Here is a 10,658-nt window from a genome sequence, read left to right as displayed (position 1 = left end):
GGTAAGCGGTATTGTTTCTGCAGTAAATTACTGGAAGCAGAAAGATTTTAGATCCACCTAGCCTTTGAATCCAGATATATGGTGGTGACGCCACTGTAAGAGACGTTCAGCGCACCTCGTTGGTCGCGTACTGCTTGGGACGGCTGTGGTCCTGTCCCTACACTGGGGTAGAATTTCTCGCCCTCTGTTGCGTTTTCTTTGCCCTACGAACATTTTTTCGCTCCACCTCGGCCCCGACTGCGCCCTTTGCGTCCAGCCCACCGATTGAGCCTACATACCATGGGCTTGCCCTGGGGAACTGCGTAAACATGCAGCTCGATGCTTTTTAACAGTGGCCCGTGGGGCGGCGGCGCAGCTAAGGTTTCGCTTCGCTGTACAGCTCCGAGCCGTCGAGTGGGCCACCTAGGTTATCATGAAGCAACGTCTTCTACCTAGCGTAGACCTGAAGCTCAGTTTATCTTCTCTCTGTTTTTATGGAGAAAATAAAGTTTTTCTTTATAATCCTCGCGTTTTCATCTTAAGCGTTAGTCGACGTAGTCAGCATTGCGCCACGTAGCGTCCATCCTGCCCTCGTGCTTCTGGCTTAATGATTGTTTTTTGGGGAAAAGAAATGACGCAGTATCTGTCTCATATGCCGTTGGACACCTGAACCGCGCCGCAAGGGAAGGGATAAATGAGGGAGTTAAAGAACAAAGGAAGAAAGAGGTGCCCGTAGTGGAGGGCTTTGGAGTAATTTCGACCACCTGAGTATCTTTAACGTGCACTGACATGGCACATCACACAGGCGCCTTAGCGTTTTTCCTCCATAAAAACGCAGCCGCCGCGGTCGGGTTCGAACCCGGGAACTCCGGATCGTGCTTCTGGCTCCGTTTATCGTTTCTGAACGATGCTTTGCGTCCGTTAAGCCATAAATTTTCAACGTTTGAGCGTAGGTGACATGTTTTTGCAAGTCGGAATTGTTCCTAAAGCGATAAACAGCGCCGTTGCGGTCAACCCGGAGCTGCACACACAGGCGCACATGCTTACGGTTGCGCAACCAAGGGGCGGAGGTTAGAATTCCAGTGACAGTTTAAAATATGACAATTGTCTAGTGTGGATTGACTTACGGGCACAAATCTGCGGACGCTGTGAGCCGAAGATATAGGATTGAAAGGCATTCCTTCAATTCCAGAGGCCAGCAACTCTTCTAGAAAAGGTTCTATAATGCATTAGGCTCGTGTGGGCTTCCACACTGATATCTCCTACGGTTTGCTGATATTGTATAATATTTGAATGATTAGTGCTTCATTTCGCAAAATCACATGTGTTTATCATATGTGTACGATCAATGTGTGACATTTGTATGACAAAGTGTATGAGGTTATTACATCATGCAGTTTCTTTCACTACGGAGAGTGACAACCATTTGTACCTTCCGCATTCTTCGATCAAGCGCCATGCGTTTATTGATGTAACCCAAAACTTTGACACAAATGATATCTGCCTCGCAATGCAATAGGGCAACAATATTTGTTTTTCACTGCTGTCTCATGAAAACGGAAGAGTAAACAGCAGCCCCAGCCTGAAATAAGCAGGAAGAAAACATTAATTAACATTAGGCCATTATAGGCATTAGTATTTTTCGTGTGCTTATAATTACAATAAATTTTATGAAGGGAAGCGCTTTTTGAGACAGCCTGCACTGCCACAGATTACCCTCGCTTCATCATCATCATCATCATCAGCCTTACTACACCCACTGCAGGGCAAAGGCCTCTCCCATGTCTCTCCAATTAACCCTATCCTATAGAAGGGTTAACCTTCTATGATCAAACCAATTAACCCTCGCTTATATGTCGTTAAACTATTGTTTTCGCTGTTGTGACAACAGTTCCTTTCTTTACGGAAACTGCATGTTGCCATGCGCTTGGCGATCTACAAAAACAATGTGGCGGCGTTAAAAAAAACTGATGCCGGCTGCAAAAGCACCATGTTTCCTGAGATGAATTATTGTTTATTTTTGTGATTTACTCCAGTCCTTGGCGCGGCCTGCATTGGGCGATATTAAATTTTTCTGCTGTTAGTAATTAAAGCAGTCTGCGGCGCACAAATTTCGCGTGGTTCTCAGGGTTTCAATAGTATGTCAGGCCACTTAAGCCTTTATTGTTTTTCCAAGATACGCCATTATCATGTGAATGCTTTCTAGGTTGCAAGCGTCATCATGCCGGCCGCTATCTTCCGCGATACTATTGTGTTAGGAGCTCAGCAGATGCGTTGTCGTATTGTCTCGAAGCTGACCTGAGATTCCACCGCAAACCGCAAGGGAAGTCCTGATATGTCGTCGCCCAGGCCAGTGCAATGAAAGGTTCCCCAAAGATTAGATAGAGTTGGGTTTTTCCTGTAGCTCTAACGTTGTAAATGTAATAGCGAAGTTTGCCGATATAAGGCGGCTGTCGCTCAGCTCTCCAGCAAGGGAGCGTCACTATTCTTATACATACTGCCAAAGTTTGCTAAGGTAACTGAAGCTTTTTATGAACGATATGGGAAGGCCTTTTCAGGAAATTAATGTGGAACAGGCTTTTAAACAAGACCACTTGGTTTCAGAAAATTTACATTTCTTAGTTGTAGTAATAATTACGGGATATTTAATTGGTCTTACCGATGCAATAAATGCTTATTCACTTTGCTGCCAACTGCAGCTCTATGTCTATGGCATTGCCTAACGTCTATAATTTTCTCTCAGGTCGCGTTCATCATGAATGCAGCTCTGTGGTGCGCATTCCTGGGTCTAACAACGGTGGCTTGTAAGTTCATGTGTTTGCTTTTTTGCCTCCTGTGCCAGAATGAGACATGTGGCAACATTGACCTGACTTTGAAAAATGCGGCATCCACGCTTTAATTTCATTGCTTCATCCTAAGATATTGTCGCTATATTTTATAATATTATCGCCACCGTGACACTAGAAAAAAGTTCGGTTGATTTACATTAGCTTAGCATATTTATCTCGCTCATTTTATTGATTGTCAAAGGTTATGGTTAAACAGTGTACAAGCTAATTTTGGTTACATCAATGAGGTCATTCCTTCAAAACTGCTTGTTGCCGCTGACTAACTGAGTCAATCTTTTTTTTTTCATGCTCCCAAAAAGACGCAGCCACAGTGTAAGTAGTGTTTTGTGAATTTTTGGGCCGGCTTTGTTAAATCAAGCCCAGCTTATTTGAGTAATAAATAGTGTTTAACAAATTTTTTAACATTTTTCAATCCTTAGTGTTCCCTCCGCTGGAGTCAGCCTCTCACTGGAACATCAAGGTAATTTGAAAAGTCCCTCCATTCAGTTTCTCTGCAGCAAATACAGACTGTGGGCCATTTATTATGTCGCCGTGTATTAAGGTGTCAAATTTTAATTACACCCACTAAAAAGTCGAGAGATAATAAAATTTCAGTTCCAGAATTGCCGCAGTATGCAAGCGATATCACTATCATCATAAACTCGATGCGGTCATCTGTATGAGTGCGCCTTTCTATGCCTGTCTAATCAATCTTGGTCAGTGGCATTCACGGTCAGCTTATCCTAATAAAACTTATCCTTCTGAAAGTACTGTCGGGCTTTCGTTTTGTTCAGTGTTGTCTGCGGTGTATAACAGACTCTTACGTTCTTATTAAGAAAGGTGAAGGTCATGACAAAGTAACTTTAGGAAAATGTTGGACATGAATTCATTCTGGCGTCATTCTTGTTGCCACCTGCATTGCTTAGTATCTAATTTCTGTACTCCACTCTTTAGGCTTGTTGAGCGGCCTTCTTTGGACGCAGGACACTTAAAATTTATCTGGATTTTGCTCCTGACAAGGCAGGCCTCTTCTAGTTGTTTAAATTCTGTTGCTATTAAAAAGAAATACCCGTATTTATTTAAACTGGAGGCAATATAACTTTTTTTGTCCTCGCTGTATTCCCATACTACGCCATACATAAAAGGGCCTGCTACGTACTAACAAATGTCGAACCCTACACTGTGCAAATGCCGTTTCTGATTGTTCCAAAAAACTCGAGCGAATCAGTACAAATCATGATTATGTATACGGCTTCGTTTTACGTGCTTACCGTCACAAAGTGAATGCGGCTATGACGGACGCCGGATTGAAGGACTGCGCATAATTTCGACCGCCTGGAGGTCATTCAGGTGCACTGACATCGCACAGCACATGGGCCTCTAGCATTTCGCCGCGGCTGAGATCGAACCCATGTCTTTCGGGTGAACAGCCAAGCATCATAACTACTGGGCCACCACAGCGTCTTAGCAAAAATGAGGACTCAAAGTTATCTTTTACTGCCTTTCGTCTCTCACCCGAGTTCCACTTTTCAGATGACGCATCGTCTGCTCCTGAGAAAGCAGGACATAAGCTGGAAGCTCTTGGACGTGTGCTGCAAGGCAAAGTGTCAGAGGATGGCGCTGAAGCCGAGAAGCAAGTCGCTGAAGCTCTGGAAGCTCTAGCTGCAGCGGAAGGCACACTGGACGAAGAGTCCTCTGAATATTGGGTCGGCGTTGTAGTTCGCGGTGTAATTGGAGGCGCAATCGCTCACGGGATCGACAAGTGGAAGGGAAGGAAGGGCTGATGAATAAACAGCTAAGAGCCTATGTTTGACGGAAGGTTTTGTGTGCTTCTTTTACTTTGTTATCACAGTGGAAACTCTCCCATTCTTTACTCCACGGAGGTAATATCGTCGTGTTTTTTTCAGGTTTCAACACCTTAAAACGGGATTTGATCTAATCAAAATGCCGATCTTGCAGAGAGAAGGGAGGCCTGTACCATATAGTTTGGAACTGCAAAAAAAAGCAGGTCATTAATAGTATAAATCACCCAACGTGGGAGGGTTGGGAGGCGGCACTGTCTAACACGAAAGAAGGACATCAGCATCTTCTTATCGAACGAGCCAGGGCAGCAGGTTTCACCATTGGAGTCCCGGACTAGGGACACCAACCTCCTCTTCCCCCCCTTCTATCTGGAGTTTAATTAATATTTTATTAATCTACTCTTCTTCACTTTCTGTTCTTGAAGCTTTGGACATACAAAATGTGCAGACATTAATATTTGTGTGATATTACGCAAGAATTAATGTCTTTCCAATTCATGAAATGTTGTTGACGCTATAAATACCGTATACTCCCGACTAAGGGCAAATAATGTTCCCTCAGTTGTTGGTCTGCGCGGTCCTTATACGAAAGCAGCATTTCCAGATTAATTTTCTATTTATATTGTGGGGAAGTAAGTTTATTGCGCCGCATAGTGGGACGCTGCGTTTTGCGCCTAGAAGCACATACCTTTAAGTCTCTTCATCACTCTCGAGAGTCATCCTGTCCACGTCGCGCTCCTGGCCATTCCCGTGCATAAACTCATCACTCGTTCTATCCATTGTTTTAGAAATTCCTATTACCTTACATCATTTTGACTGTTACCCGGAACACCGCACGGCCCATAGTTCAAAGCGCATGAGAAGACGAGAAGACCAGTTGCAGTGACACTAGCCTCATCCTCCCAGTCAGCGTCAATTTACAGTCGGGAGGTTCCATCTCCAAAGAGAATAGAGGTGTCTCAATTCTCCTTTAACTGAGCACAGCTGCATAGGAGTCCATGGAGCAATATGTATATAATGATAGCAGTACGTTATATCGTAATGTAGCACCTCTCCTTCGTATGGCCTTTTGAAAGTCGCGCCTCTTGACAGTGTACGTAATGCGGATGCCTGGCTGCTGGGCTTGCCACTAGGATTCAAGAACGTGCTGAAGTCCAACTCTATCGACCGTACGCTTGAGCACAGTGTCATTCTTCTTCATTTTTCACATGAAAGCGGAGGTGGAAACAATCAGCGCCCACTTTGGTATGGAAAATGATAATAGAACACAGATATTTCCGGAGCCGCCGCGGTGGCTGAGTTGTTATGGCGCTCGGCTGCTGGCCCGAAAGACGCGGGTTCGATCCCGGCTGCGGCGGTCGAATTTCGATGAAGGTGAAATTCTACAGACCCGTGTGCTGTGCGATGTCAGTGCACGTAAAAGAATCCCCAGTGGCCGAAATTTCCGGAGCCCTTCGCTACGGCGTCCCTCATAGCCTGAGTCGCTTTGGGACGTTAAACCCCCATTAACCAACCAACCAAATAGATATTTCCTGACCTTTCCTATTTAGCCCCAGCACGTTCATTCTGTTGCATTTCCCACATGAAATTTCAGTACGTTACATAGGCGGGCACTTACTTACACGACCTGACGAATGCGATAGCATAAGGATCAGCGAAGTTGTTTTTTTTTTCACAAATGAGCCAAATTCACCTAAACGGCAACGATGACAGACGCGACCGTTCGCGTTCCCTATGAACCATAGCGCTATCGAAGTTTCTATATCGCAAGCTTAAGATGCTGCATCACCTATTCACCACTATGCAATGAAATATTGCGTGAAAATTTAGTCCACATAAGCAGGCAGACTGTCGAGTGGATTGTTTTCTATGTAAAACTCTAGGATTCGCACAGTTTGGTTCAGACAAACTTCTGCGTATGAAAATGTTGGTGTTTGTTCAGAAAAAGCTCAGAAAAAGTGTTTGTTCAGAAATAATTTATATGTCTAAAAACAATTCATAAAATGATTTTGCTCTGAATACAAGAGAAACCCAGTAAAGCGATAGAATGTGCTCAATCAGTGACACTGCTATGCTTCAACACAAGCACGTAAACGTGAGTAGGATATTTTTGTCGCAAACATTAATGTGAAAATCTTCTTTTATGGAGTTCACACTTCGACAGCACAAAAGCATGGGATCTAGAATAAACCTTAGTTGATTTTAGCATTCTAAATTAATTTGTAGTAGCAAAATGGTAAATGTTGCCAAGATTTCAAAAGACAGAACAGCGGGCAGTATTGTCGTTTCCTGTCTGCCTCTGCAATTTCTTTCTCAACTGCGCTATTTTACTTTCACGGTTGCAAAGGCACATCCTTGAGTCCTCATCGACGGGCTTGCCTATCCTATCTTGGGCTTCGTTTTTCTGCTGATATCTACTGTTCAGCTGCTCAAGTCGTTTGCAGTCGATGAAAAAGTAGTGTTGCGGAAGGAGTTCCAAACTGTCCGACCTATGAGGCTCAAACTGACAAAGAACCTTCGCACGTGGCTATTTGGCTCATTTAGATTCATTTAAACGCAGCGCCTTGCTTATTTTTTATTTCACATATGATGCGCGCGCATGTTTGCTAGGCGGTACTGCGCGCCTTTTGTTCTCACAGTTTATGCAAGTCAGATCCATGGATATGCTTTGCATTATAGCAAAATTTGGCTTATTTTCTTTTTTGAATTTCGCTGATTTCAGAGATCACAACACCTAGTTTTGCGCATGATAACGCTTCTGTTTGCGGCGGTGCAGGATAAGAGAGGGCACGGCGGAGAGAGGCGGGGGTAGATGGGAGATGGCCCGTCAGGTGACCGTTTGACGTCGTAACTGTATTGAGAAATCTGCGTCTTTTCTGAAATCCCAACGCCAGCTTGTCCACTCAGCTATTTTACTACCGACTAAAAAGGCGAATTTTTTTCTGGTAATTATTCGTGTAATGCTATTGCATAATACATTTCTTAGATTTTGTGCGGCGGTCATGGCTAATAATAAACCGGGAATGCCTAATCTGAATTGTATCTCTTCAACTTGTTAAATATTGTGAACACGTCTTTTACACATGCCTGGCTACCGGAGAGAAGAAAGTGGACATTAAAATTCCCTTTGCGTAAGCGATTTTTGTATAGAAATAAAATAGCCTAAAAATTTACAAAAGTATTCCTACACGAAAGGAGCGAAAGTTCTGTGCTATGTAACTGAGGCTTCACGTAGCGTGGTAGAACCTGGCTTCAAGGGACAGCTAGACGTCTCACCGCTCCAACAAATGCGCAATTTTCCCAAGCCTACGAATATTGCATTAACTTCGATGTTGTAAAACTTGTGAAATACCGGCCTCAGTATCGCTCATGAAATGTGAGAAGCGACGTAATTCCTCCTACTGTCGGGTACAAAAGTCTCCGGGACACGCGAACGGGAACCAAGCGCATAGCTTTTTTATCGGATGGTGGCTTCACATCACACTTGCAGACGAGAAAGCTGGGCTTCAATTACCTCAAGTGTGCTGGTGAAATCTGACGATTGTTGGTTCACATCGCACTTACAGGCTTAAATTACCAGCCGCGTGTCCCGGAGACTTTTGTCCCCGATGGTACCTGCTATGCTTATCAGATATCAAAATTTAGGAACATAACTCGTTTCACTGACAAGATATTCTTCCTCCAGATTTATTCTCATTGAAGAAACTCAGCATTGAAGTACAGGATATAATAAATTGTTGATTGCGTTTTACAGTCTAAGGTATCCATTATGTTATCTGTGTAGTGCAAGATTCAAAATAACGGTATAAAAAGTTTTTAATTTGCCGGACCTTTTTTTGTGGAGTGGGGGGGGGGGGGAGCGAACGGCTAACATACGGAAGTTATGATCTAGTAACTGCGTGCCATGTAACCTATATCACATTAGAAGCTGAATATAAAGGGTCATTGCACATGTGTTGTCGCTTATCGCCTAAGTGTTAGAGATTACTACTCGACCCGCACTGTTGCGAGTGGGCTATGGGGGTTAAAATAGAGAAGAAGAAATTGCATGACAACTACTGCAGAATCTAAGAGTGTTAAAATAAAACTGACTCATATACTTGTTACTATGATCCACTTGGTATGAAAATTATTGCTGTGGAATGAATGCGTCAGTATTAAGAAGGCTGAACTGCACAGGTAATATCAGAAGTAGAATGAAAGACGCTACCGCATGACGTACCGTGTTGCAGCATTTTGAAATGCTATTTTTGCTAACTGATTAACTCGATCGCCAGGAAACAACGCTCGCTTTCGGCAGACTTTTATCTCGTGCGTCCGGCACTGCAACAAAAAAGGAAGCGGTCTGGCGGTAGCTGCGACGCATTGAACAGCGTCTTGCACTGTTTGAATTCGTTTGAACACACTTGTTCCTTCCAGAACGTCTTTGTTATGCAACCCAGTCCACAGTCTTGTGGAAATAGAGGAAGAACACTATCAGTACTGCTTTTGGTAAAAAAGCTAACACGTTTCTAGTATTTAAGAAAGAAATTTACGATTCCTACTCAGCGGCGACTGGGGAGGTACTCTGCTGCCCTTTCTCTTTAGAGAACGCTGTTTAGCGTAACGGCCCTGCACTGCACTTGTGTCCGTGGTTCCCAAACAATATGCAACTGGCATCAACCGAACGGATGTTTTGGAAGTTGTGGCACGCACCTTGAACGCCATATGGTAGGTACCTCTGAATGTTTAGACCCTGAAACATCACGCCACAGTGTGAACAAATAGAGCAGCCATTGTGGAATATTATACCGCTCGCAATGACGTATTTAGTGGAAGATTTCTCGTGAGTTCTTTGGCGGTACATTCCAATCTCGATTTTACTCAGAGCTTCATTTTCCTAGGTTTTTCTCACAGGTTTAAGTAAGTTCCCTTCAGTACTACGGACTACCTTCTAAAAATAGATTGATTTCTTGGCAGCATTACCACCTCATATTATGATGAAGACGATGAAGCTAGCAGTGGCGCAGGACGGAGCGCTCGCCCTGGGCCAGCGGCCACTAAAGCTTCTCATTGCCTTCAGTCATCTCGTCTCATTCTTCGTCTGGCCGCCACGTAACGATATCAATCCTTGTGAGGCACTAGCAGTCACTGCAATATCCTAGCCTGAATTCATTCAGCCTATTATTTAATCCTCAATACACTCCTCTATTTCATGTCTAGTCGCAATAAAAGATGTAGCGAATCCGAGGCTCCCTTCACGGCAGTTACATAAGCAAACATGCGGCTAGAGAGTCTTGTCTCGGCGTTAATGCTTGTCTAAGGGACACAAGCTTTTCGGTTGTTGAGCGTGCTTTTTAAAACCTGCTATTATGTATTTCAAGACGGGCTCCGCGGCTATCGAAAGATGCCAAGAGGCGGCAGCGGGTATATTCTCGTTTTTGTAGTCGTTTGGCATATTTGTTGACATTTGAGAGAGCCCGATAAGCCAGCACTTTTTTTTTAATTCGGTTATGTCGTCAAGCATATCGCATGAAGATAAAATTTTATTCTAAGGCAGTCACAGACGTCAGAGCAACGGCTGCTTTCATTTAGAAACAAAGCACTACTACAAAAAGACCGCTAAAGCACAGTGATGATTTTCGGTTATGTTAAACGCGTCATATTTTTCCCAGCGCTAAAGTTCACAATAGAACATGTTGTGGTGTTTGAATTACTGTTGCGATTAAAAAGAATAATACACAAGGAAAAACAGCACAGAAACACAGCGCGTTGTGCCACCGTGTAATTTCTTCTGTCTATGTTTCTGCGCTGTTTTCTCTTCTTTAAGATGTACAAGTGACCGGCTACCGGAAGGGAGGAGTCGCAACCACGCTGCGCTGAGGTCCTCACGCGCTTATAGCGATCGACAGCCCTAGGATTTTACCACATCTAGAGCAAAGGGAATATGCAGCTATCAACATTTTCTAATGGGTCACTGCTGATTCAGGCGTTGAGCAAATATGCGTAAATGGCCACAGGTCTTTCTTTTAGCGCTGTCGTCGTCATATTGAATTTTTGCTATTTTTGT

The 10,658-nt window shown here is 43.8% G+C and overlaps 1 protein-coding gene across 3 annotated transcripts; it reads left to right on the top strand.

Moving 5' to 3' along the window:
• The first annotated feature begins 2,673 nt into the window (after positions 1–2,673).
• Positions 2,674–4,625, top strand: LOC144124764 (uncharacterized). 3 transcript variants are annotated; one of them, XM_077657629.1, is made up of 4 exons: positions 2,674–2,783; positions 3,117–3,140; positions 3,248–3,288; positions 4,341–4,625. In XM_077657629.1, the coding sequence occupies exons 1-4, from the start codon at positions 2,683–2,685 to the stop codon at positions 4,589–4,591; spliced, it is 417 nt and encodes a 138-aa protein (XP_077513755.1). In that variant the 5' UTR covers positions 2,674–2,682; the 3' UTR covers positions 4,592–4,625. The 3 variants fall into 3 exon arrangements, with proteins under 3 accessions (XP_077513755.1, XP_077513756.1, XP_077513757.1); XM_077657631.1 differs by having other exon boundaries at positions 2,720–2,783; positions 3,128–3,140; XM_077657630.1 differs by lacking the exon at positions 3,117–3,140.
• The last annotated feature ends 6,033 nt before the right edge of the window (positions 4,626–10,658 follow it).

Source organism: Amblyomma americanum, chromosome 3 (assembly GCF_052857255.1).
Source record: "Amblyomma americanum isolate KBUSLIRL-KWMA chromosome 3, ASM5285725v1, whole genome shotgun sequence".
NCBI classification, from domain to species: Eukaryota; Metazoa; Arthropoda; class Arachnida; order Ixodida; family Ixodidae; genus Amblyomma; species Amblyomma americanum.
This window is presented reverse-complemented; position numbering and strand designations above follow the sequence as displayed.

Excerpts from the sequence above, each read along its gene's own strand:
- LOC144124764 (XM_077657629.1), top strand. The coding sequence starts at position 2,683 with ATGTCTATGGCATTGCCTAACGTCTATAATTTTCTCTCAGGTCGCGTT. Across the intron at positions 3,141-3,247 it reads CAAAAAGACGCAGCCACAGT|TGTTCCCTCCGCTGGAGTCA; the intron begins GTAAGTAGTGTT and ends TTCAATCCTTAG. Across the intron at positions 3,289-4,340 it reads CCTCTCACTGGAACATCAAG|ATGACGCATCGTCTGCTCCT; the intron begins GTAATTTGAAAA and ends TCCACTTTTCAG.